Below are 27,142 nucleotides of genomic sequence, written 5' to 3'. Positions count from 1 at the left end.
GCAGGTCCCAAGGTGGGCTCGGGACCTGGGAGGCAGGTGTACGCAGGCCCTGGTAAGGACGCGCATACATCCCTGGCTGGTCCTGTAGGTGAGGCCAGTTCACTCCAATCCTCTGAAGAGCTTTGGGCCAGAGAAGCTCAACAGTCACCCATTCCCCTCACTGTGCCTCCCACTGGCTCGGGCCTCTGATTCATCTCACACCCCTGGGAACACTCATTTTACCTGATACTTTTCTCCCTCTGCTGAACCTCTACAGGGCCCTGCAGGACAATCAGCAGGCTGGAGTGGGATGGGCAGGACCCTTTGGGCTCACCCTGCAGCCCCTCATCAGGGCAAAGAATCCCAAGGAGCCCACCCATCTCAGAGCAGCAGTGCTTTACATCAAGGCCTCAGTTCCTGAGGGCTATCCTGCACCGAGGGGACAGCTGGACCTGCTCCCTGCCCTCCTGGACCTCACCACCGAGTCAGGAAGACGGAGGGAGAGGCATGTAACAGTGTCGTGAGGGGAGAAGAGGCTTCCTGGGAGGCCCAAGTCATATGGAGTTTGGATAAAGGGTAAATGACCTTCATTTGAGGAGGCTGGTCTGGGGGCTGTGGAGGAGTGCCCCAAGTAGGAGGATGAACGCTCATTTATTTGTAATTTCTCTAGGGATGCTGTTGCTTTTTGGTTCTGTGTCACAGCTCTGGAAGGTCTTTGCTCCTTCAAATAAATCTCTGGTTTAAAAGATAATCCCTCAGGAGGAGAAATATAGCTGTTTGTAGCACGGACAAGGCAGGACTCCCAGCTCCTCACGGTGGTGGCTGATGCTGTGTGGGGAGTTGTAATCTGAGCCCTGATCTCCAGCATGCAGCCAGAACCGATTAGGCTTGGGAGCCAGGCTGGACATCTCCGTGAGGGACCCAGGATGCCACAGAGCCACTGGCTACTTGGACTCAAGAGAGCCGGCTCCTGGAGTTGAAGCTCCCGCCAAGCTGGACTCCAGGACCCCAGGCTCCTGGAGAGGCCTCTGTTCTCCCCGCAGGCACAGACGCTCCACCCTGGCTACTGCCTCACTTGCCTTTCCCAGCCGTGTTCCTGGGGAGACCCTGCGAAGTGGGGAGGGAGCCCAGCATATCTGCCGGCTGGGAAGAGGTCTCCGAAGTGCTGGCAGGGAAGGGCAGGGAGGGGCGGTGGCTCAGAACAGTTCGTCCAGCTCCCTGCAGGAACAGGACAGGGCATACCTGTGAGGCTGCCAAGAGGGGGCCGGGGCCTCTCAGGCAACTGCTCCCCTCAAGCTTGGCTCCTGTCCAGTCCTATCATCAAAGCCAGGGAAAGCAGCACTGACAGATGTCACCAACACTAAGTTGTCAGTCATCCTAGTGGGTCCCCACGGCACAGCAGGGCCATGTGTCCTGTATGGGGTAGAGGGCCAGGCTCTCCCTCATTTCCCCAAGCATGGACCACTGACCACCCCTCCCAGATACTTCCCAGATGGCCTCACCTCTCTCAGGGCCTTGGTTCTACCTTGAGTTTGGAGACTGAGCTCACCAGAGCCCTCCAGTGCCTGGGGCAACCACATGGGTAAGAAGATCCTGGCCCAGCCCAAATCCAAACCTTCTAGTGGATCCCTACACCGGCAGTCTCCAAACTGTGTTCCAAGGAACCCCCTTAGTGTCCCACGAGAGAGAGGGGGGTATGAGGTAAAGATTAAGCATGCCATCATTGGAAGAATGAATAAACAAAATGTAGTATATACAAACAATAGAATATCCTTCAGCCATAAAAGGGAATAAAGTTCTGAAATGTGCTGCAACACGGACAGATCTTGAAAACAATATGCTTAGTGAAATAAGCCCAATAGAGAAGGATAAATATTGTACCATTTCACTTACACAAGGTACCTAGAATAGGCAAAGTCATAGAGAATAGAGGCTAGTAGGGGCCGGGGGGAGGTGGAAAGGGTTTTTGTTGGGGGTGTAGATGGTGGTGATGCTTATACAACATTGTGCAATATGTTTCATGCCACTGAACTGTGAACTTAAAAATGCTCAAAACGATAAATATTATGTTTCACAACAGTAAAAAGTAAATCTTTTTTTAAAAGAATAAGTGCTGAAGCACTTGGTTTTCATGGTTAAATGTTTTCCTACTGCAGGACTTTTCTGAGCCCTTATGAAGGGGTATATTATGCAGTGCCCCCATGGGGAGGATCATGGAATCCCTTGTTCTGAGAAGACTCCGTCTTAGTCGTCATAGAGTTGTTCCCCAAATTACAAATTTGGCTTCTGAGACTGACTCTCACACCTGAAAGAGGCACTAAAATCATTGTCAAACCCAGATTTTTATTTAGAAAACAAAGGTCAACATAGCTATCCCAAAGTGTGCCAAAAAAACTTGCCTTTTTGTTTTCTTTTCTTTTCCAAAAATGGAGATTTCTTTCTGGGGACTTGGAAGCATTTTGAGTTCTTTATTTAAAAAAAAAAAAAAAAAAAGAGTGTGTATTGCATGCATATATGTGTGCGCAAGAGGGAAATTCTCTAGAAACTTCTGGTGTGGGGCTGGAGATGAAACCCCAGAGGATGAACGCATGTTGTCTGTGGGCCAGATGGCTTTGAAGGTGGTTTGGGGTGTGGGCTTGGCACAGGGCTAAGTTCAGGGCTCTGTCTGCCTCTTGGGGGAGGGGGCAGGCTTTGTCCTGTCCCCTGCTCCCGATGGTGTTGTCAGTCAGCTGTCTTTGGAAGTGCCCGGGTTACCAGAAAGCCTGAAGGGAGAAATGTGCCCGTTCCAGGGCATGCATCTCTCCTCCTGGAAGCAAGACCTCCAGTACCTGCTGAGCTGAGGGTGGGTGAGAGCTCCAGCCAGCTGCCCTATTTGCTCATGACCTTTCCATTGGATACCATATTTTATAGTCTCCTGTTTTCTGGCCTGGGTTTGGTGGGGACCTGGGGTCAGTTAGAAGGATATTAGATTGAAGGAAAAAAAAGGCTGGATTCAAGCCCCAGCTGTGGGACAACGTAGGGTGAGTCACGGCCCAAAAATGCAGTGTCAGGGAGTGAAGCCAGAGGGGAAAATATTTACAACTGCCGGAAACATGATGAACCTGTCAAAAATACATGGAATCAGCTAAATACATTGGGAAGAAAAAGGCAAGGTCTCGTTTGGTTTTGTGAGTGTAAACATTTTTTCAAGAAAAATCATCAACAAAGAGATAATTCCTCTACATACAACTGCCTTATGTGAGCAACGTTTGTGGGAAATCGAGGAGAAGTGGCTGTGTGCCCTTCAGCTGAAGCGGGTTGGAGAGACGGGGTCAGCCATAGGAGGCAATTGGGGCAGATTATGAATTCAGTGGACCCAAGAGATCACAGCTGACGTACCCATGGGCGTACACTCCTCCACCCCCCTTGAACCCTGGAGATCCAGGGTGATGCTGGGCTTCTGTGACTATGGGGTGGAGGTGGGGGTGTTTTTATTTGTATCTAAACAGGAGAGAGGAGCCCCTAGGACGGGAGGAGGACAAGCATCCGGGCCGCTGTTGGGTAAGCAGGGTCTCCGGCTGCCCAGGCTCTGGGACTGAGAGAACTCGTGGGCAAGCAGAGAAAAGGAGCCTGGGATTTGGCCAGCACCCGGGGCAGCCAAGCGGGGGGTCACGGGGCCTGGGGAGACCCTGGAGACGCGCGAGGAGAGGAGGAGCGCTCGGGACAGGTCCGCGGGGCGGCGCGGCAGCCTGGCCTTGGCGCTGGCCCGGGGCGCCCAGGGGGGCTTGGGACAGGGGTCTCTACGGCCACACGCGCCCGAAGTGCACCGAGGAAGGCCGGCCTGCGACCTAGCCCGAGTCCCAACTGCCCTGGAGGCTGGCCTGAGGGTGTTCCCACCGCAACTCCCCCGGGGAGGGAAAGAGGGAGCACCCCTCAATGGGCTCCAGTGGGTGTGGGAGCTCCGTCCTCGGGGCAGCCTCGGGCCAGCCCCACCCCCACCCCGAGCCACCACGGATGTTCCTTCACGCATCCACGCGGTCAGTAGGGGTGCCCTGCTCTGTGCCCCGCCGGGGTCCTCTGCCAGGGGCTCAGTTCCCAAAGGCTCAGCGGCAGAAACAGCAAGAAGCTGCCAAGCCCGAGCCCCACTCCGCTCTGGACCTTCTCCCTTGGAGCCTCTTTTGAGGTTTTTGGAAAAGGCCTGTGTCCCATTCTCTCGGGGTCTTGAACAAATTAGTTGCTTGGTAGTTATTTGTGGAAGGAAGAAAATAAATGCGTGAATCACCATATTTTCCACTTTTTATTCACTTAACAGAGAAACCAATATATACATTTTGCAAGGCCTTTTCGAGGATTTGGAAGTGAATTAGACCCAATCTCGGCCCTCTAGGAATTCATAGCACCATCTGGAGGTTCAACATGTGCCCAAATATCTGTGAAACCAGGTTGTTCGGTATAAATCCAAGTTCCTTGGAGGTGCATGGCTTCTGGAAGGCAGACGGAGCCTGTCTGGGGCCCAGGGATCTCAGAGGGGTGACAGGTGCCAAGGTGAAAACCAAGATGGGTAGTGGAGGAGGAAGCCAGCTGCCCTTCCCCTCGCCTCCTCCCCTATGCTCCCCAGGCAAGGGCCCCCTCCATACCTCCCTGTCCTCCTGGAACCTGGAAACAGACCCCTGAGGAGGGTTGAGAGGTCAGCAAGAGGTCAGGGTGAGAATGACAGTACAGATCCTCTTCGAGGAAACACTTGGAGATGTCCAAGTCTTGCACTGTCGCTGGGCCACTGACGGTGATGACTTTGTGGCTCAGGAAGCAGCACGGCAAGAGGAGGCAAGTGCAGTGCCCGGTCCAGCCCCCAGCTGGCCTACCTTGGCAGACCCCCGCACCGCACTTGCCTCCGCCTAATTAGTGGCGCCCAAATCGCCGCCCTGGATCTTGGGCACCAAGGGGCTCTGTCTGTTGCTCCAGCTCCCAGCACAGTCCCCACGCGCAGCTCTCCAGTTCCCCACCCCTGGGATCTGCCCCTCCTCCTCACTGGCTGGTGAGATAGGGGAGATGCGGGGATGTGGTGAGGGGGAACAGATAGGATAGCCGAGGGCTTTGGGGACTCGGGGTGGTGGAGGGAGGGGAGGAGGACTCAGGCCAGAGCAGTGGGCCATGGGGACAGAAGGGGGAACAGAGTGGTGAGACGGAATCAACCCGGGGCCCTGGCCAGGCTGTGAGCCCAGAAGGGGGCCCTGGGACTTGTGGACCGCCCTCCCCAGGACTTAAGCCTCTCTTCTGGGATGGTCTGAGGCTGGAACCAGGAAGCACTGCAGCTTCGTGCACTGGGTTTGGAGGGTCTTGTAAAGCTCGGTGGAGTTGGAAGCTCCGAGTCCTGGAGCTTTGTAGCGTTTGTCCTGCAGAGAGCAGGAAGCACGCATGCTGCAGGAAACCAGCACACACACAGAGGTACACACTCACGCGGGTACCCTGGGGCGCTCTGTGGCTGGCGACTGATGAGCCATCACGGGCATGTGGGACCAGGAGCCAGAGCAAACAAAGCAGGAGGGTGTGCCACAGACAAACCTCCAGGGACTCTGTGACCAAGCCCTCAGCGGGACTGGGGCATGAAGAGAGTGGCTCTTGACAATTTTTATTTTGGCGAGGGTCTTCTTGCATGGTTGCTTACGTAGAACTGTCTAAAAGATTGTTGATAAAATTTGAATCGATCTCAAATGTATTTCCCTTCCCTGGGAATATATGCAAGTACGTATACGGGTGTGCATGTGTACACAAGAGGGAGTGTATGTTTCTGTGTGTGTGTGCAAAAACACAAGCTGCTGTGCTAATGCAAAAGCTGGAAAAACAAAGAAAAGCATGGACTTTTAATCATTCCTATTCATATCTGTGTGTGCATACACACACACACATCTACACACACACACACAAGCACACATCCATCCACATTCTTGACCCAGTCTATATCCCATATCAGTGATTCTAAGTTGCTTTTTTTTCCTGAGACCTGAGCTCACTTAAACCAGCAGCTCTAAAGCTTGCTGGCACATTGGATCACTTATAGAGCTTTTAAAAATCCCAAAGCCCAGGTAACCCTCCAGACCAATACATCAGAATTTCTGGAGATGGGACTTTGGCATAAATACTTCATATCAATATTTAATAATCTCCTTAGGTGATTCCAATGTCCTTTCAGGCTAAGTAGTCCTATGCATAGAAAGTCCTTCTCCCATTCCTCTGTACAGAAAACTTCAACTCATGCTTTAAAGACCCATTTCCTGTGGGTCCTTTGGAGGAAAGCTCTTCCAGACACCTGCCCAGGGAGAGTTAGTGTTTTTCTTTCCTGAAGTTCCCAAAAACATCTTAGACATTGGACTGTTATCATAATATTTGCTTGTCTGTAGAGAACCAGGACCTCTGTGGAGACAGGTGCTATGTGAGACCCATCTCTCTACTGCCAACACCTAGCTTAATGTCTCATAAGCAGCTGATGATCAATAGATGCTTCAGAATGAGAGGCAAGTACATAGTGAAGTCCAAAAACAAGAGAGGGGTGGGCAGTGGAGGCCATGGGTTGTTTCTGGGTAGTAGGGGCATGGATCTGGTCCCCTGGCAGCAGGATGGGGGTACCTTCTCACCTTATAGTAACAGAAAGTGTCCTCTTATGTCAATAATTTTGATGCTGATTGGTCCACATGTCCTGCTTCCCTAAGAAGTGCCACCAGCATTATTCAGAAATTCAGAGAGACAAGTGAGGGGGGCTTGTGACTGTGCCTGGAGTTCTAGATGACCAATCCTTCTATCTTTCCTTCCTTCTATCCTTCCTTCTTTCCTTCCTTCCTTCCTTTCTCTTTCTTTCTCTCTCTCTTTCTTTCTCTCTCTTTCTTTCCTTCTTTCTTTTCTTTCTTTCTTTCTTTCTTTCTTTCTTTCTTTCTTTCTTTCTTTCTTTCTTTCTTTCTTTCTAGATTTGTTTCAAGAAAGAGAGTGCAAGCAGGTGGAAGGGCAGAGGGAGAGGGAGAAAGAAAAAAAGAAAAAGAGAGAATCCTCAAGCAGACTCCCTACTGAACACAGGGCCTGACTCGGGGTTTGATCCCAGGGTCCCGAGCTCATGACCTGAGCTGAAATCAAGCGCTGGCCACTTAACCCACTGAGCCACCCAGATGCCCCAGGTGACCAACCTTCCTTATCCATCCCCCCATTCCAAGCCCATTCTGTTTGCTTGGCTTCCAAGGCACCTTTGCTCTGAGCAGTGCCCTGAGCCATCTGTGTCCCCTGCTCCTGTCCCAGATCCAGGTCAGCCCAACAACCTGGTCCTTGGCAAAAGGCTGTGCCTGGAAAACACTGGTGCAAAGGGAGGAGGCTCCTATCTGCTGGCGGGGCCTGCAGACATTCTGGCCCCAGCCCAGGAGCCTCAGGAGCAGACAAGACAGGGCATCCCTGAGCTGAATTAAGTGACTAACATGCATCCTGCAGGAGTGCAACTTCTTTCCTCATCACCTCCCTTCTCTGTGGCCAGCCCTGCCCCTGACAGTCCTGTCCTCGTTCTTATCCTATTACCTCTTCCCCATCCCCAATGGCCCACTGAGGTGAAGTGGTGTGAGAAGGCGATACAAAGACTTTGGTCCAGGACTGGACTATGGGACTGAAAAGGGGGTAAAAGCACAGGATTTGGTGTGAGACCACCCTGACTGGAGGGTCAGCTCCATCACTATTTCCTTGGGGCCTTGGTTTCTTCACCTGTAAAATGGAATTAAAACTACAGTTCCCACCTCATAAACTCATCAAATAGATTGAGGTGTGATGTAGAAAGAGGACCCCATGTTTCAGACCAGGCCTCCTAGTTACTAGTCCAGGCTGAGGCCATGGTGAGGGCCCCCTACCCCCGACACACACAGACAACATGCACTCACACACTGCCCACTTCCTGAAGGGTTCTCAACCTCTAGGCCAAGACTGGCCTCTCCCCTTCCCCACAACCGCCCCTCCACTGACCAGCCAAAGTCCTGGTCACCCACAGAATCCATTCAACACGAGCAGGTGTTTTCTTTATATGTTGGGGCTTTTACTTCAATTTGAAGCAGATGGTTGAGCACAGATGTGAACAGCTTTGGCCTTTTGAGCACAAGGAAGGAACAGGCCTTGGCTTTGAACATGCCTCCCTGCCCTCCCCAACTTACTGGCCCATTCCCCTGGTCCCTTCCCCCTCTCTGCCCCCCTACATAACCAGGAACAGACTACTGGCCTTCATGCAGGGCACCATCTTGTTTTCCCAGCCAGGAGGGTGGGCCACAGGCAAGGAGTAGCTGGCTGGGCTGGCTGGGGAGCACAGACCCTTTAGGCAAGTCACCTCCATGGGACAAGCCCCTGGGGTGGGGTACAGGGTGGTCAATATTGCTTCTTCCCCCTCTTATTCCTTTGTCATGATGTTCAGGGCTTAGGGAGCCTGGACCCAGGGAACATTGAGAATCAGAGTTACAGGCCTGGGCAGCCATTGGGGGTGGGGCAAGAAGAGGGCCAGGATCTCATATCCTACTCCATACAAGAACCCCCAGCCCTCTATCATAACCCCCCGAAGGCTTATCTTGTACCCAGCCAGCTCAGGGCCCGGTGTAGGAAGAGAGTTCCAGGTCAGAGGGTTGAGCACTTCCAATGGTCACCAAATGTGCATCCCTTCCATGAGTTTCCAGTGGGATTGCTGACTCGTCTTTGGCTTGGGATGGAACTCAGGCAATAGGAGGAGCGAAAGTCATAGAGCCATGGTGTGGCTTTTCACCGTGGGGTTTTATCACCACAATTTGTTCAATGTCTTTGTGGAATCTTTGGCAATGAATTTCTGCAGCCCCGGGGCAAGGGGGAGGCTTAGCTCTCCCCTCCCTACGAGGCAGAGGGCAAAGTGCGGAGTCACCAGAGTGGCTGAGGGGGGACAGGAGGGTGAGAGGGAGGCAGGTGTGCCCCTGCCCCACCCTGAGAGGCAGTGGTCTGAGCATCTGGCGGCATCTCGGAGAAGAAGACAAGGCTGGATTTGGAGAGCTCACCTTCTCCTCAGGCTTGACCAGAGAGGGCCTGCAGCAGCATCCTTGGTCTAGCCTGGGGCCAGTCATTCCTGAAAGAAACAACCAACCATCAGAAGAAACCATGCTCTCCTGCCTGCTATTTCCTAAAGGCCAACTGGCCCCAGGTGCTGGCACCCTTAGCGCCTCCTCTCCTTTACTCCTAGCTGCTGCCCCAGGAGGGACTTGTGTGGCCCAGGCAGGGGACTGCATCTTGATGGGCTCAGTGACAAGCCAGTATCTGAACCCAGGACTGGCTGCCCCCAGAGCCCACATTGGCCCCTTCCTCCTGACTCCGTATTTTATTTTTATTATTTTTTTAAAGATTTTATTTATTTATTTGAAAGTGTGAATGGGGAAGGGGCAGAGGAAGAGGGAGAGAGAGAGAGAATCTCAAACAGACTCTGCACTGAGGAGGGAGCCCAATGTGGGGCTCGATCCCAGGACCCTGAGATCATGACCTGAGCTGAAGGCAGATGCTTAACTGACTGAGCCACTCAGGTGCCCCTCACTCTACATTTCAGAGCCACTGCTGATTTTGTTGGTTTGAGGAAATGGGCAGGGTTGCTGGGGCTAGCGGGAGCTCAGGGACACCTGAGCTGATAACACAATCCTCCGGGTCACACCTCTGAGGCATGTCAGAGGCAGGCCTGCCCCCCATGGGAATGGCCATCTGCAGCTTCTTTCCCCGACACTGTTCAGACAAGAGCACTATACCAGGAGTCAAGGGGCCAACTCCAGGTGCTGCCCCTCCACCTACCAGCTGGGTGACCTAAGACAAGTCCCATAACTTCTCTGGGCCTCAGTGTTCTTATCTATAAAATGACACAGCTGGAACAGGTCAGTAATTTTCAAACTTTCTCTTAGGCAGTAGAAATGAAGTCTGACCTGTGGACCCCTAACACAGAAAGCAGATAAACACGGTCCCATGTATTTAGAGGGGCAGGGTAGGGAGGACACGGTTGGAGGGCAAGGTGGTGGTCACAGGGTGCATTCCCTCCAACGTGAATGGGACATCTCTGAGAACCCAGGGTGCCAAGGTACACAGTTTGGGAACCATTAGGTCAGCCCATCTTTAAATGCCTTGCTTGCAGAGCTGACCTTTGGGATTTTCGCTCTGGCAACTGGACCTCGTGTTGCTCATGAGGAAAGTGACCACGGGGTGTGACTTGCTACCAGGAAGGGACAGGAGACAGGGAGAGGTCACAGGGGCTACTGGGACTTTTTCAGGGGAGGTCAGAGCCCTGGAGAAGGAACATGCCAGAGTAACAGCGGCGCCTCAACCCGGCACAGCACACTCCTACTAAAGCAGCTCCACGTACTGCTTCCCTGTGATTCTTGCAATGACCCTGAACAAACAGCTACATTACTTGCTTTTGAAGCAAAACATCTGTCAGGCACCTCCGCCACGCCAGGGGGCTTTCTTGCCTCCCCCCCATCTCAGAGGTGAGCTATCGCTGGTTCAGGGGCAGCGCTAGACGCTGGCCACGGCAGGATCTGAATCCAGATCGACAATGTTTATTCGACCACAGAAAAGCTGCTCCTGCTGAACCAGAGGCTGGGGAAGCCGGGCCGGAGCCAAACCACGGTTCTGGAGGGCCTGCCAACCGCAGGCCCCAGCGAGCCTCGCAGGCCTGGGACGTTGGGCTTGGCCCGCAGCCAGGGGCTGAGGCCGGGGTGAGGCTGGGAGGGGGTCCCGAGGAGGGCAGGCGAGAGCTGGGCCAGGAAGAGGGGGTGTCCCCCAGCTAAGAGAGGCTGAGAAGGGAGAAAGGAACGCAGGAGGCGGGAGCATCTCGACGTGCTGAGTCCGGGCTCACGCCCTCTGAGCCCACGATGCGGTGCACGGCTGGCCCGGCAGGAATCAGGAATCTGCTTTCTGTTACCGAGTCTGAGGAGGAGGATTAAGAGGCGGGAAGGAAACCCAAGGGGATGGCACAGGGTCTGTGGTCCAGGGTGATTTACAGCCCGCGTCAGCCGGGCGCTAGCTGCCTGGGCGGGCCCTTTCTGTCCAGCCTGCCTGCGGTCTGGGAAGGCGCAGAAAGCGGGCTCGGCAGGAGGCCCGAGCTGTCCTACTGGCCACTACGTCGGGGCGCCGGGGCCCTGTCCCAAGCCCTCTATTGGCTCTCTGACCCCGTGGAAGCCATGACTACCACCCAAAGGCAACCAAGAGCAAGGGAGGTGAGACGGGTGTCCTCTCGCCAAAGCCTGACCCTCAATTCTCCATCCCACCCTTCCCCTGGTGTCTACACTGGACCTGTGTTCCCACCATCCACCTCGGCACAGGAATCCCAACACAGGCACCAGCCATCAAGAAAGTCTTATGTCAAATAGGGTGTGGTGGGAAGAATACGAGGAGGCCTTAAGGTGCCAGGACCTCCTCTGTGATTAACCAGCTTTGTGACCTTGGGGAACTCACACTCCCTCTCTGTGCTTTAATTCCTTCACTTCTACAGCAAGTACAAATACTATGCATGCACATGCACTCTCCCCAAAGGGCACTCTGGAGAACATAGATGGGTGAGGTAGAGCCCATGAGTTTAGGAAACACCATAGACCTCGGCTCCAACTTGGAAAGTCACTATATATGTTAGCATATTAAAGGCTCTGAGAAGTCCTGCAGTAAAGAAATTTGCCTGGCTTTATTTACTCATTGTTTTTTGAATTCATTTGATCCTGTGATCACAAGTGCACCTTGAGGCAATCTGTGGCCCTTCCCTGAACTTCAAGTGTCTGCTTCTTCCCTGCCTCACCATCTGGCCCAGTCTCTCAGCATCCCAACCCAAATGCCCAGTAGAGGCAGCAGGTTGGTGCAGTCTCTCTCAGATTTCTTCCATAGACCAGTTATGCATAAGGGATAGGAGACAAGCCCATGGATACCCCTTCAGAAGGGGCAGGGTGTGTGTGTGTGTGTGTGTGTGTGTGTGTGTGTATTAATTACAGGCAGGTAATTACAAATACAGAAGAGGGCTGGCAAATATTCTTCACTGTGACAACCATATTACAGTCCCCTTCTCATGGAACCGGGGGCAACAGCCTGTGTCACCTCATGTAAGAAGCACAGCTTGAGAGGGCCTCTCAGACTCCATCCAGCTCTGGTCTTTTGTGGGTGGTTTTTCCTCTGTGGGCCAAAGCTCTGGGTACAGCTGGGAAAGGCTCCTGGCTGACGGCCCTAAGAAGCCCCTACATCCCAGCCCCTTACCATAAAAGATACCCTTTAAACAGGTTCTGCGGCAAAAATAAACTTTGAACATGACTAGACAAGATGGCCTCTCGGGTCCCTTTTGGGTCTGTCGTGCTGAGTTCAAGGGAGGTGATTTAGTCAGTATGGCAAAGTGGTTGAATTTATTACACTTAGAAATCATCTTTTTATCTGTCCATTCCTTTGTGGCCAGAACGTCACATGGAGTCAGGACACCAGTTCCACGAGGATAGGGACACGGTCTGTTTTTTTTTTTTTTTTAGGATTTTATTTATTTATTCCTGAGAGACACACACACAGAGAGAGACAGAGCCAGAGACAGAGACTGAGAGAGAGACACAGAGAGAGAGGCAGAGACACAGGCAGAGGGAGAAGCAGGCTCCATGCAGGGAGCCGACCTGGGACTCGATTCCCAGACTCCAGGATCAGGCCCTGGGGCCGAAGGCAGATGCTCAACCGCTGAGCCACCCGGGCGTCCACACGGTCTGTTTTGTTTGCTGATGTAGCCTCGGAGCCTAGAACAGCCTGGACACACGGGTGCATCTCGATAAATGTTTGTTGAACAAGCAAATAAATATTTCCAGTCACAAGCATTTTATTTACTATAGCTTTTATACCTGGAATATGTTTCCTGTTTCAAACGTAACTCAGCATTTTTGTAAACAGGCCCACACTTCAGGGAAAGTTTGGGTAATTTGTCATGAATCCTCGAACAATTCCACACCTTTCTCGCTTTTGTTCACTTCCTGTTTTTTTTCTTTCTAATTATACCTCTTCTGCTTACAAGTCTGTCTCTGGCTTTAAGAGGACTGGCTTCCTCTCTTGATCACTTCTGTGTAACTGCACTGCTATTTTACCATGCTAGGGGCATTTTAAAAATGACTAATCTGCCTTCTAAGGCATCTTACCTTTTAAATTCATTTTATGATTTTTACATTCGTTTTCAATCCACTTTACCTACTTGACTATTTTTTACTATTTTCTAATTATCCACTTTTATATATTTTAGCACTTTGGATATAGCCTTCCATGTGCAGAAGATCCAATGAAATTGAAATCCTGACAGGTTTTGTTTGTTTATCCTAAAAAGAACAGATTTCTAATGTTATTTTATTTATTTTAAAATATTTTTATTTATTTATTTATTTATTTATTTATTTATTTATTTATGACAGAGAGAGAGAGAGAGAGAGAGAGAGAGAGAGAAAGGCAGAGACACAGGAGGAGGGAGAAGCAGGCTCCATGCTGGGAGCCTGACGCGGGACTCGATCCGGGACTCCAGGATCGCGCCCTGGGCCAAAGGCAGGCGCCAAACTGCTGAGCGACCAAGGGATCCCCTCCAATGTTATTTTAAAACAAAAATATGAAAGACAAGCGGGGAGGACACAGTGAGACCCACAGGTATTATTTTATCTTTCACTTCTGAGCACACCAACCTATGGGCTGGGAATGGGGTATTTTGTTCTAAATGCAAACAGTGGGGTTCACAGTGGCCCCAAAGTCGGCAGGCCATGGTGCCCTGGGCAGGTGGGCTCATCGCTCCATGCCTCCATTTCCCCATCTTTAAAGTGGACACAGTAATGGTACCCACCTTCCAGGCCAGTTGCCAAGAATCAATGAGACCTTGGAGCCATGCCCCTGCAGGGCCTGGCACACCCCAGAGGCACTAGAAGGTGCTGGCTCATGTCCCCACAAAGAACTGGGTCCTCTATATGATTAACATGTATTTGAAAACATAAAATGGCATCATAGGCTGAAGAGTCTCAAGTAATCAGGAAAAGTCACATTGAACCAACCATCTGTCATTTTTGATGTGGGAAACAAAGGCAGAAGAGAAATTATTAAATATCTTTACTCCCTACAGCCCATTGACAAGTTCTTGAAATAGGCAGAGTGACATTCCTCTAGGGACTCAGTTGCCTTGATGTTAATACTTTGTTAAGGGCAAAAGGCAATCTTAGACTGACCCCCAAGATCCCATAAATCTACTTGAACATCTAGAAATTCCCTGGAAACTTCCTTTATCTGTACTTCTCAAGATATATGTTGGCAATCACCCTCCGAGCACGTAACCCATGATATACATCTGAAGAGTCACAATTGAAGGTTTACTAAACAGTAATAAATGACCTTTTCCTAATAATAGCTAGCTCCCTCAAATCCTGGAGACCCTATTGTCAAAATACCTCTTATGCTGTCCATAACCCTCTCCCAACTTGAAAGTCTATAATGGGCCACTCCCCATGACCCTGGTGCAGCTCTTTCTGTCCGTGGGTCCTGTCCCTGCGCTTTAATAAAACCACCTTTTTGCACCAAAGACGTCTCAAGAATTCTTTCTTAGCTATTGGCTTCAAACCCTAACGCCTTTCCTACATGAATCTTGACCAATTTGCTTTCAATGGATTTAAAAAAACAAGACATCATTTCTAAAATTACATAAGGCATGTCCCTCACCTCATGAATGGATAACCAAAGTGTGGTGCATCCATACAATGGAATATTAGCCTTAATAAAGGAAGGAGGTACTAATACAGGCTAGAATGTGCATGGCCCCTAAAAGTAGCATGCTAAGCAGAAGAAGCCAGTCTTGAACACCACGTGTTCTAGGATTCCATTCACACGGAATGTCCAGAGCCAGGAAACCCACAGACTAGTGGCTCCCTGGGGGTCGGGGGCAGGGAAGACTGTGGGGTATGAAGTGATAGCTAAAGCATCCAGGGTGTCTTTTTGGCCTGGGAAGAAAGTTCTAAAATTCACTGTAGTGATGGCTGCACAGAGCTGTGAAAGTACTAAAAACCATTCAGTTGTACGCTTTCAGTGGGTGAACCTGATGTGATCTCAATAAAGCAGTGAAGTTTTACAAAATTAGGTAGGTAGTACCAGTTAATCATAGAAAGGTTAGAAAATACAGAAGAGTGAACAGAAGAAAAAGAATCTCAATCACCTCAATCTCCCCACTGAGGGCAAACCCCTGGTAACACGGGCTGACTTTTATTCCTTTACTTTTCTCAGGCTTAGACACAACTATACAGTATTTGTTGTTGGTTTGGGTATTTATTTACTTATTTTTTTAATGTTTATGATTTACGTATCCTTGCCGCCAGTAGAGAATTTTATGCAAGTGGAATTAGGTTGTGCAAACCACACCGTAAGCTGGTGTTTGTGTTCTAATGCTCTGGCCAGTATGCCTTTGCCTTGGCACTCGTGCTTTCACATCTCCGCAGGCCAGGCTCTGCTGAGGTTATTCTGGGCACATTCACAGGCCCGGGCTTCTGGCCTCCCAACTTCCCAGGGAACTGGAAGCAGGTATGGACCAGCCCACCCCCAGTGCCTCCCGCCCTGCCTGGCCTGGGCGCCAGGGGTGACAGGCAGGAAATTTATGAGCAGTTGGAGTTGGCTGCTATTTTCCGAGGGCGGGAGCATGGTGTGAATCAAGGATCCCACTGTGTCCGGGCTGGGAGGGCCCTCTGAGGTCCCAGCCATCTAAGAGTTGCAAAGTTATGGGCCAGAGCCCCTGGTGAGCCAGGAGAATCCTGCTAGGGACCATGAATTGGAGAATTCATTTATTCAACAAAGATGTACTGAGTCCCTACTGGGTGCCAGCCTCTTGACAAGCAAGGGGTCAGAGTCCCTGCCCTGGGGCAGCTGATAATGTAACTCCAGGGTGAGGCTGGAAACCACTGCTGCTGGTACGCACTGCCGACTTGCCTGGTCCCTGCTGTGTTCGTTCTTCACTGGAGTGACAGAGATTGCCAGGGGCTCTAGGTTACAGTGTGTGGACAGCTGTCTGCCCAGGGCGCCCCAGCCCCTCAGCCCGGGAGCATGGGTGGTTCTGGCAGTCTAAGCCCTTCGTTCACTGAAGCCAGTGGATCCATCAGAACCTGAGCCAGTTGATGATAAACAGAAGAACCTTCCTACCAGTAAGAAAGAACCACCATATCAGACAATGGGGATGAGAGCAGGTGACCCTGGGTTCCCCTCCTGTGCTAAGATGCCAGAGGCAGAGCTGAGTCCCAGGTGTGCTGGGCCAGCATCGAGAGAGCGCTGACCACACACCCCACACTGCCCCCAAAGTCCTATTGGGAACTACTCCCACCTGCTGGACCATATACTCCAGGAAGGTGGGGTTTGGGGGCTGGGTCCCTGCTGTTCCCCAGTCAGGGATAATCAGGGATAACCAGAGTCCAGTGTCAACCGCTCAGCCCCCACCTCCACTGCAGGCTGAGAAAAGTGTGCTTCTCCTGTGCATTCCTGAAGCACTGTATGTGAACTCTTACATCCCCCCCGCCACGAATTATTATTGGTATGATTGCCATCATCCCCTCGCTCACCCCAAGCACCTCCACCACCGGCTCCTGAGGGAAGGAAGGGGCCATGTCATCCTCAGCACCCCTGTCCTCCTAGGCCTAAGGACAGAAGGGAGTGAATTAGTGCTTAGAGCTACAATTTATTGACCAAGGGTGGCCTCGTGCCAGGTGCCATGCTACACTCCTTTGCATGTGCTCTTACTCCCTAGGAGGTGGCCACTGCTGTTCCCATTTTGCAGATGAGGAGAGGGAGGCTGGCACAGTTTCTTGGCTTCCCTAGGGCCACACTGCTGGGAGGCAGGAGGGCAAGACAGACCCCATGACCACTTTCTGGAGAGCTCAGCTTCTCCACTGGCAAGCTGGACTGGCAGGTCCCCAGGCCATCCACTCAGCTGCCACCTTCCTTGGTTCTAAGAAAATCTCAGTCTCTGTCCTGTGAGCCTAAGGGAAAGGTGGCAGGCAGTGGGAGGCCTGGCACTCCCTGATCAGAGCCTGTAAGGAGCCCACTGAGCCTGCAAAAGGGGGAGCCCACAGCCCCTGCCATACTGACGCCTTCTTGGGCTACAGGCCACTCTCTCTGGCTGCCAATCTCTCAGTTTCCCTCTCCACGCTTCCCCTATACATCTCTGTGCCAACTCTCTCTTGGCCTCTCCTTTGTTTCTCTCTCCCTGTCCGTCAGCCTATCTGTCTTTCTCGGCCCCGACCCCGAGCACAAGGCACTGTGAGGGTCGAGCTGGCCTGAGAGAGGGCCGGAGGCCCAGCTGCCGCAGCTTCCCATCTGCTTCCCATTCTGTGATGCTGTCCAGCCAATTCCACTTGGCTACACACTGCTCTTCCAGACCCCAGGAGCTCAAGGAGCCCATGACCTTGCCCCACAGCCAGAGGAGGCGCTCAGACTCGAGGGGAGCAGACAGCTGGCCAGACAGGTGGCCTGGCCAGGTGAGGAAGGCCCCGCCTCTTGGTGGGCTCTGATCCATGACCCTCACTGCTCCCCTCTCCCCCCTGCTCCCACACACACTACACACAGACATGCATATCTAGCCATTGTGTCGACAGGTCCCTGTCAGGCCTGCTTCTTCCCCAGCTGGGGATGGCTCCCTGTCACTCCTCTGCGTCTCTCAGTGCCCCCCTCCCCAGTCCTTACCACAACTGAAGGCAGCCAGTGATGGGGCACCAGGCAGACAAGCCATTTCATGCTCAAGCGCTGGCCAGCAAGCCTTTGCAAAGACTCCCTGTCCAGGAGACCCCCAGGAAGGAGTCTAGTTGTGGATATTTCAGGACCAGTGAGGGAAACAACAGGTGGTCATGAAGTCCCCAGAGAGCCCCCCCAAATCAAGTGACTTCCACAAAAAACTGTGCAAATGCAGCTTTAAGGTGAGAAAAACACCTCCTCCCCCTTCTCACCATCCCTAGACCCCTCAGCTAGATTCTGGAAGCACTATGGGAATCCAGGCAAGGGTGGGACATCTCTGATCAAGGCTCTTTACTCACTGCTACCCTGTCCATCAGTGACATCACAAAAGTAGCTTCCAGCTGCACAAGGGAAAGGCCAAGACAGGAAAAGAAACGAGTATTTTACCCACGTGCATGGGTAAAATACCTACTTGAAGGCAATACAGCTCCGGGGTTGAATGTGCCAGCTGTGGCATCACACAGCCTCTGTTTGAATCCTGGTTTCCCCAGTCTACCAGCTGTGTGACTTTGAGCAAGTTACTTAACCTCTCTGTGCCTCAGTTTCTTCACCTATAAAATGGTAATAACAGTAATCTACAGCTTGAACACAATGGTGGCAATGCAAAGTACTCAGCATTGGGCAGCCACAAGTCAGACCACACGTGTGTGTCTGTGTGTCTGGGGGCTCCCTGCTGTTTGTCCATTAGCTCTCACTCAGTACTGGGCACAGAGGAGCCGCCTGCGAGAGGCTGTGAAAGACAAGTGGAAACCCTTCCTTCCCCTCTGCTTCCATTCTTCCACTCATTCGGCATATATCTACTGAGTGTTTAGACCATGCCCTGCTCCCTTTGAAGCCCTGGGGATCCTGCAATGAGCAAAACAGACAAGGAGCCCTGCCCTCCCCAGGCTGACATCCTAGAACCAGCCCTTCCACAGAAGCAGATTTCTTTAGAGAAAGGAAGCTTCGTGTTTTCTGTGCCAAACAGCTTGGACAGGTCCCTTCCCAATAATTGATGCACTTCCCTGCATTTGTAGTCAGACTAGTTACTGGATGTACTTTAGCTTCCTCTTGACAACCCAAGGTCAAGCCCAAAAACATTGGGCCACTGGAGACTCCCCAGGTCCTCAAGGCTTCTGGGGCCCCTTCCCCCAACACTAAATGACACAAGGCTCTTGGCTCTTCTGAATCTCTGGCATTGCTCTTTTTGTTTCTCTGTCTCTTCCCACACCATCGGGCCACTGGCTGTGACTCCGGGTGCTGTCGCCAGCACCTGCTCCAGGAGCTGGTCTCCCACTTCAATAGGTTCTTTCTGTTCAGCTGCTCTGATCAGAGGCACCAGGGAGTCAAGCTCATAAAAGCTATGCACAGATTAAGAATAAGGGGCTCAGAAGAATGCCCCCCACCTCCCAGGGCTCTCCTATGAGCTTTTTATGCATGGCCTTTGTGTTCTGGAGCTCTGCACTCCACCGGGTGGGGCCTCTGTCTTGTTCTCCACAGTGACCCTGCACCTAGAACAATGCCTGGTACATAGGAAACAGTCAAAAGTATTTATTCTTAAATAAATGTGCAGGGCCCTCATGGTTTCTTCATCTTTTTCTGCTTATATAACTAAAGAGACTGAACAAGTAAGAATCACTGTGTGTATATGTGAAGGGGGTCGGTGGGTCTAAGTGGGTCAACCTTTGCAAATAACCACACTGGCTGTCCACCTGCATCCTGTGTGTGGGGGTGGGGGGATGCGGTGGCAGGAGAGCATCACTGTGTCACGGAGTTGGCGGGTGATCCTCAGCAGCATCTTCTACCCCCTAGACAGGAACTCAACCCACCCATGTAGGAGCCCCCCCCCCGTGTGACCCTGACGGACGGTGCCTACAGGCACTCCAGGACACCTGTGTGTGTACACACACGACAGCAGACGGGGTGTCCTCTACCTGGCAATGGCATCAAGTCCTCGGTGGGCAGCCCAGTCTGGTATCCATTTTCTAAATCACTGGGTAGGGAGGGGATGCTGGGGGTCCCTCTGCCCACCTTCCTGGTGCCCCAGGAACCCCTTCCAGCTGACAAAGCCCATTCACAGACATTGTTTCATTGAAGCCTGCTCACCCATGGCCACTTTCCTCCATGCTTTAGGTGGAGCAGAGCTCAGAGAAGGCAAGTGCCTGAGATCAAAAAGCTCATGAGTGGCTGGGCTGCCACTCAGAACCACATCTCTCAGCCCCAGGGCCTTGTACTGGCAGACACCATCTGCAGTTCACACTCCCACCCTGGGGGCAGCAGAGGACATCGATGGTCTAGATTCAGAAGCACCTGTGTCCTGGAGCTGAGGAGTCTAACTCGCCCTGCCGGGCCTGCCCAGCTGTATGACCTGGGTGGGTGGCTTCACCTCTGGGTCCCAGCCTCCCAATCTAGCTGCCGTGGTAAGAAATGTGCATGTAGACTGCTGTATGAGTCAAGTGAGTAATACACACAAGAGGGCTCTGCAAACTATAAAGCACAGTGCAGAGAGGTACAAGGTCACTAGTGGCCTGGCCTGGTCCTTCAGGTTCTTTTAATCTCAGTGCTATCAGCTGAAAATGGAGCTACTGGTGCTCACTTTGCAGAGTCATGGTGAAGAGTGAACAAGCTTATGGAAGTGGGGCTCTGGAACTATGGTTAAGGTTGTAATGCTGGTTAGCCCCACTGAGATGAGAACCACTGTCACAAATCAGGGTCAATCATCCAGGATGAGCCATATGGCTGTTTAAGCCTGCTGCACTCCTGGCCAAGAGAGCCTGTGTCTTTCTCAATTTCAGGGGGAGCACCCCTTCTTCCAGGGTAGGTAGGGGATGTCTGGGCACGGTGACTGAACTGATGAGGAGAAATGTTCTTTCCAGCAAACAGCAAAGTCCCTGTACTGCCTTTGTATGCAGCAGGAGGATGAAGTTCTCAGTGCTGTGGCAGCTACTATGCAGCCATGAGGCAGACTAGACCATAAGAAGAAGCCCTGGAGCCCAAGGAGCAGCCACTTCCCTTCACCTGTCCTGAGAAACAGGAGCCCCTACTTAGTTTAAGCTGCTGCTTGAGGGGGTTCTGTGATCTGCATTGCAAAGCTTTCCTCACTGATTCAAGAGAACAAGGATACAAAGTCCCCAAACAGGGGCCTCAGGGAGCACCAGGACATTTCCCTGGTTGTGTCCTGAAGCCCCTAGGTTACCCCTCCCTAGAGTCTTGGTCATCAGCATAGGAATATTCAGCGCCAGCTATGTGGATTTTAGTTAAAGGAATGTAGTATCATTATTTGGGGGCCTACTATTTGCCAGAAGCTGGGACAGCAAATTGAAAGGGCCCCCAGTCTGGTTAGAGAAGCAGGCACTACACAAACACCGTATAACATAATGTAACGTAGTGCTGGGGTTACGTATCACAGAATATATCGTATAACGTACCAGCTAAAAATACGAGGTAATGACATAGCATGAACTCCAGTATATCACATAATACAACATCTTATATCATTACTTCATAGCGTATCACGAGACACGCTCCTGCATTAGCCTAGACACATCCCCGAGGTGAAGGCAGCAGAGCGGCCATGATGCCGAGGAGGCATATGCTGTGAGGCCCTGAGGAGGAGACCCGGCAGGGGTCAGGGAGGGCTTCCAGGAGGAACTGAGCCTTCCAGAAAGAGCAGGAGTTAGCCAGACAGACAGGGGAGAAGGGCATTTCAGGCAGAAGGGACATGAGCACAGAGGCCAAAAATAGCCCCTTTGGGCGAGGAGTTCCTTGTTGCTAGAGTATAAATTGGGACACAGGGAGTGACCAGCTGGAGCCAGGTCACTGGGGGGTAAGAGTGTGGCCTCCACCCACGGCCTAGGGGGAGCCCCCAAGGGTCCTGAGCAGGGAGTGAGGTGGTCAGACCTGGCTTCTGGCAGCACTGTCAGGAGGGGCTCAGGTGGGGGCCCGCTGAGCTGGAGCAGCTGGGCCAGGTCCCAGGTGGCTGTCAATTCCAGGCAGAGAACAGGAGGGTCTTGAAAGAAAGAATAGCTCCCTACAGAAATAGGGTTACTAGGAAGCTCAAGGAAGGCAAGGATTAATATTTTCCCCTAGAACCACTTTCTGGTCTGCTAGGGCAGGGACGTGGAGAGTGGATGACCGGGTCAAGGATGGGCAAGGGACTGGGGCCTGCTGGCACCCCTCTGATCCAGGCCTGTACCCACTGTGCTGGGTACAGGGGCTCAGGGTTGAGCAGTAGGCAGGGCAGACTTGTCCCACCTCCCTTGTCCTCTGGAAGCCACAGGGCTGGAAAGCAATTTCTGGTCACTGGGCCGACTCCACACTATAACCAGAGGCCTGGGGCCAGTAGTCATTCTTTCTCCAGGCCCTCCTTATCTTTGGCCCCATGAAGGCCAATTTCTCAGGCAGAGACATGAGAGGGAGGAGGGAGTTAACAAAAACAATTTCACATAGTTTGTGCATCAATTCCTGAGTAGATCTGGGAGGCAGGCTGGGCATCTTCCCGATAGGACACTTGAACAAGGCCACCCAGTCACACAGACAGCCCCAGGGCAGAGCTGAGCTGGCTTCAGAGTCCATACCCAGACACCTGCCCACTGAGACCAAGTGGAGAGGGTGGGTCTCAGCCCACTCTGAGCCCTTCAGATGGTGAGATTACTGGCTCTGAAATTGCAATAAACATAAATATTTGGCCTTTCCAGAGCTGCCTCTCTCCAACTAAAATGGAGAAGGAAGAAGAGGGGAAAGTGGGCACAGAAATGAATGCAGGGGACTGGGTACAGTGTAGATGAGACACACAGACGCCCTCCAATGCCCAGAGTCCCTGGCCTCTAAGGGAGGCAGCCACCCATGCGGGACATCAGGCTTTCCCCACTGCTGTGGTGAGGGGCTCCTGAGCTTCTGGGACTGTTGGGATGGCAGGTTGGGGGACAGTGGGAAAGGGGTGCAGGGAATTGAGAAAGGAAAGGGGAGACCCCCCCAGTTCCTAGCCTTGACCTGTGTGCACCCCTCCCACATGAAATCATCAGCCTCTGACACTCGGGAGGCATCCCGTTCCCAGCCTCCTCCTGCGCCTGACTCCAGCTCCTCATCCGGGCTCCAGGGTTGTGAGGAAGGCGGGCAGAGCCTCGCCATCTCCCTTCCTCCCCAATGCTGGTGTCCCAGCTGCCAGCTTTGCCCCAGCACCCCGTGGCCTCTGGACAGGCCACCCGGTGACTGCTCCCAGGAGATGCCCGGATTCCAGGCAGACATCTCCCAGAAGCTTCTGGCAGAGGCAGCCAGTTCTTAAAAAAGGCTTCATGTCATTCTGCAATCAGCTGAGGGGCCCAAGCACAAGGGTGTTTATCAATGCCACTGTGTTCCCCCAGCATCTCCGTGTCGCTCTCTGACGAGCCCACTCTGTCCCCCTGACGCTGTTGGTGTCTTTGCGCCTCTTGTCCAAGCCCTGAACACCGACGACCTGGGCCCTGCCCACAGCGTGCCCTCCCGGGCACCTTCCTTCCCGTCTGTTCCCTCCAGCTGAGGTTTTGTGAAAACAGGCACTTCCAACTATGCCCAATTTTAACAGTTTTGAGAAGGAAGAGAGTCTGGCAGCATCCAGGAGAACTAATGAGGTGGTCTTCAGGCACCTTAGACGAGAAACAAAAGTCGTAAGTGGTGTAAGAGGAGGGAGAAACAACATAAAAAGAAAACGAGAGGAAACAAAATAAAAACCAGAGATAAAAAGTCCAGAGAAAACAGCGGCGCCTGAGAAACAAGGATCCCAGCCGCCAACTTTTACGGCGTCCAGCCCTGTTATTCATAAGTGAGTTTCCTCTCTCACAAAGGACCTTTTGCACGGTTTTCCCTTCTGCCTCCAAACCAGCTGCTCGCGCTGTTGTATCCTGAGTGATGATGAGGCTCTGAAAGGGTTTTTTGGGAACAGATGGCCAGGGGAGAGCTGGGGAATGTGCCAGCAGCGGGCTGGGCGGGCTGCCAGGGCCTGCGGTGACTGAGTGCTTGGGCTTCCAGCTCGCGTGCTTTCCCTGCCCTCTGCCCTCCGTGGCGCCAGCAGGCCTTCCCAGCGAGCGCTCGGAACATCTGGAGTCTGGGGCTGCCAGGAGGGGGGGCCGCGGCGGCCGGGCGGGGGACCCTCTGTTCCAGCGGAGCTCCCATGGACTCCGCCACCAGGCCCGCCTCGCAGAACAGCTAATCAAAACCACAGCGCCCCGAATGGGAACCAGGCGTGCTCCCAGCTGCAGCCAGAGGCCGCCAGGCGACTTAACCCGGTGTCAGGCCTCGCTGGCGGTGCAGCGCTGGGGGTGCTCAGAGCTGATGACACCCCCGGCCTCCCCCCACCCCACCCGGCGCCACCCCCAGCGCCACCACCAGTGGGCTCTTGGCTCCCTGCAGCTAAATGGAGCCTCCACGTGCTGCAGCCCAGCTGCTTACATAAGAGCTGCTGCTCCGGGGCAAGGCGCTGCACCCGGCATTTGTGGGTGCGGGCCACCCCGCTGGGCAGCGTGCGAGCTTAAGGGCCCCACAGGTCTCCAGAGGTGAGAAGCATGGAGTTTGAAACCAAAGAGACACAGGCTCCAAAGGGCTCCACCACTTGTTAGCTACGTGGCCCTGGGCAAGTGCTCCCCCACCCTTGGCCTCAGGTTCCCCTCTGTGCAATGGGGGGGGAGTGGTCCTAACTTGCAGGGTTACTGTGATATGAGGCGCAGATAATGTATGTGAGGTGTCTGGCAGACAGTGGGCACTTACCCCCTGGTTGACACGATTGTTGGCGAGAGTTTATTAGAATTATTACCGTGCCCAACCAAACATGCATGTTTTTTGGTATGAATCCATGAACTTTAAAAGCCCGGGGAATTTCTGGGTTGGCTGCACACTCCCCTCCCCTTATGGGTGCAGGACCAGGGGTTTGGGCTGAAGTGCTAGAGAGGGAGGGGTCCTCCATTCAGAACTGCTCATCCTTATCTGCCTTTTGGTTGATCAGTGAATGACTGATCCACCCCAGGCACTGCCCTTTTCTGAGATACTCTTTCATGGGGTTCTATATATGAACTTGTTACCTTACTATTATAAATTCCTGAGATTTCCTCTCTGGCATTCACTGAGAAACCAGCCCTTTCTTAAGTGGGACCTTGTCTAATTCTTCCAGCAAGGTGGCAAGGAAGGCATGTGGGTTCTCACTTTACAGATGAGAGAAGGGAGGAAGGAGAAATCAGAGAGGTTAAGGTCACACAGCTAGTAAGTGCCGGTGTCAGGACTCAAACTCAGGTCTCTGGCCCCAAAGCTCTATACTGTGATTCTATGTCACAGTCTTGCTGAGGGTCTCTCCCTGTTGGGATTTTGTATGCCTTAAGGTTCAATGCCAGCACTTCAGAGAACTGAAAAGAATGGTAAGGTCCAACTTAACACCCACCTACACAGATACCCTTTCTCCGGGGTCCTGGGCCAGGGGTCACTGACCTTCTGCAGGGATTTCCAGAGGGACACTCTGGCTCAAAGAGGTGCCTAGGGAGGAAAGGGTTCTCTGAAGGATGTATGCATCCCCAAGGGTGATCAGCTCAAGCATCAGAGGGGTCTTCCCATGTCTCTGTGATTTTCTGATCATGAGTGGTTGGTTGGTTCTGTCTTGTTATGCCCGAGACTCCGGGTTTTCGTTTACGCACAGCATGCTGGGGTGAAGGGAGGAATGTATGAGTGCATGTCCAGAGAGGAGCAATTTGGAGATGGGGACAGGAGGGAAGGTGAGGAGAGTGTGAGAGAGGAGGGAAAGCAGCACCCCGCCTCTACCCCCACCCGCTGGGACCACCCGGGGAACATCAGAGGACTGAGTTCCGCCTTCCGGGGAAAGCTGGCTCTGAGCTCACCTGTGAGGCTCCCCAGCCAATGATCCCTCCAACCCAGGCCCTGCCAGACTTTTGGACTAATGATGTCAAATGTGAGAGCAGAAACAGCAGCTGAGAGAACACTCTGTGTTAGAGCAAACAGCTGGCGACAAACGTCTATGTAATTGGAATGCCAGAAAAAATAAATTGCATCCATTTTTATGACTAGAAGGGAATTTGATGGTGGTTTCCCACCCACCCCCCCTTTTTTCCCAGCATAGATGGATTCTATGGGCTTTGAAGGCAAATGGTATTTAACTCAGTAACTTGGCCAGGAAGATTTGGCAATAGAACCTCTTCTCACATACCCACTTCCATGTGGGAGGCAGGACAGGAAAGGGCCAGAGGGGCCCCCCACACACACACCTCTCTTACTGGCTAAGGGACTCTGGTCAAGTTCTTTGAACCTCAACTTCACTATTAGGGCAATGGGACGGCACCAGCACCCACCTCGAAGGCTTGGTGGGAAGAGTCACGAGGTGATCCATCACAAGACCTAAGCACCATGTCAGACCTGTAATCTAGGCTCTAAGAACCTCAGGTATTATCAGTGTTCTTGGGACACACCGCGTGGGGGTCCCAGCAGTTCCTGTGGGCAACCTCAGATCTGTGTGAAATGCCCATGAAGGGCACAGGGTAAGTTAAAAGTGACACATGTATTCATTCAGACAGGAAAAGGGGCTAAGGTGACCTCAGCTTGGAAAACTCAACCCGAAAGGGCCTCAGAAATCACTTCTGATGACAACTCACCTTATAGAAGTGGACACTGAGGCCCCAGTGGGGGTGACTATGTACATGCAGGTGGGGACAGAGCTGGGACAGTGCCCCTTGGTAGACACTCTGGGGACACAGGTGGCTGGATCCAGCCGGAGCAGGAGTTCTTGCTTGAGACTCTGCCTCATGTGTTCTGGGGCTTGGGTACAGTCCACATAAACAGCAGGAGCCACCAGGTCCTGTCTGAGGCCTGGGCTCAGTCACTCAGGCAGTAAGGGGCCCCTCGAAACACCCTTGGTTCCCAATGACCCCCCGCCTAAAACCGATGTACCACCTCAGCGTGTCCCCAGCACCAAAGCTACCGAAGTCTGCACACGAGATGTCTTTCCAAAAAGGAGTCAGGATGCCCTGGGACCTGCCATCACCAAGAAAAGCCTCCCCTGCCTAGAAAGCAGCAGGAAAAGAGGGAAGATGGGAAGTCAGGTGGAGCTGCACCCACTTCAGGGCTTCCCCCAGCCCAGATCACCCACAGGGTGAGGAGCAACCCAGCCTTGCAGAGCCAGCCTTCCCCCAGCCGGCACAGCCCGGGGGGCCCTACCAGCTGTCCAGGCTTCTGGAATACCCTAAACTCAGGGCATCACGTCCATGTCTTCTCCCCCATCCTCAAACGGCCTGCAAGCAACCTGAGGGCAGGGACTTGCCAGCCACTTAGCACCAGGGTTTAAACTATGCGGTCAATATTAGTAGCTGTTCTTATTATTCCATAGGTTAAAGTTTTTGGAAAGGGGCATCCTGGATTGTGGGAAATAAGTCCTTTCCTATTCTGCAGGTCTGGCAAACACCCCCACCCCCCACCCAGGTGTGAAACAGTCCTG

General features: G+C 52.7%; 1 protein-coding gene across 6 annotated transcripts in view; it reads right to left on the bottom strand.

The window, feature by feature from the left end:
• Nucleotides 1–4,242: 4,242 nt before the first annotated feature.
• ATOH8 (atonal bHLH transcription factor 8) overlaps nt 4,243–27,142 on the bottom strand; it is a 34,909-nt gene continuing 12,009 nt past the window's right edge. Inside the window, exons 3-4 of one of the 6 annotated variants that reach the window (XM_077843142.1) lie at nt 12,600–12,726; nt 4,243–9,055 (exon numbers count right to left, since the gene is read on the bottom strand). In XM_077843142.1, coding sequence (XP_077699268.1) covers nt 8,676–9,055; nt 12,600–12,726 — 507 coding nt within the window. In that variant the 3' untranslated portion in view covers nt 4,243–8,675. The other 5 variants (XM_077843147.1, XM_077843146.1, XM_077843145.1 and 2 more) reach the window with 5 other exon arrangements.

This window comes from Canis aureus, chromosome 12 (assembly GCF_053574225.1).
Source record: "Canis aureus isolate CA01 chromosome 12, VMU_Caureus_v.1.0, whole genome shotgun sequence".
Classification (NCBI taxonomy): Eukaryota; Metazoa; Chordata; class Mammalia; order Carnivora; family Canidae; genus Canis; species Canis aureus.
The sequence above is the reverse complement of the archived record's forward strand: the minus strand, read 5'-3'. Positions and strand labels throughout refer to the sequence as shown.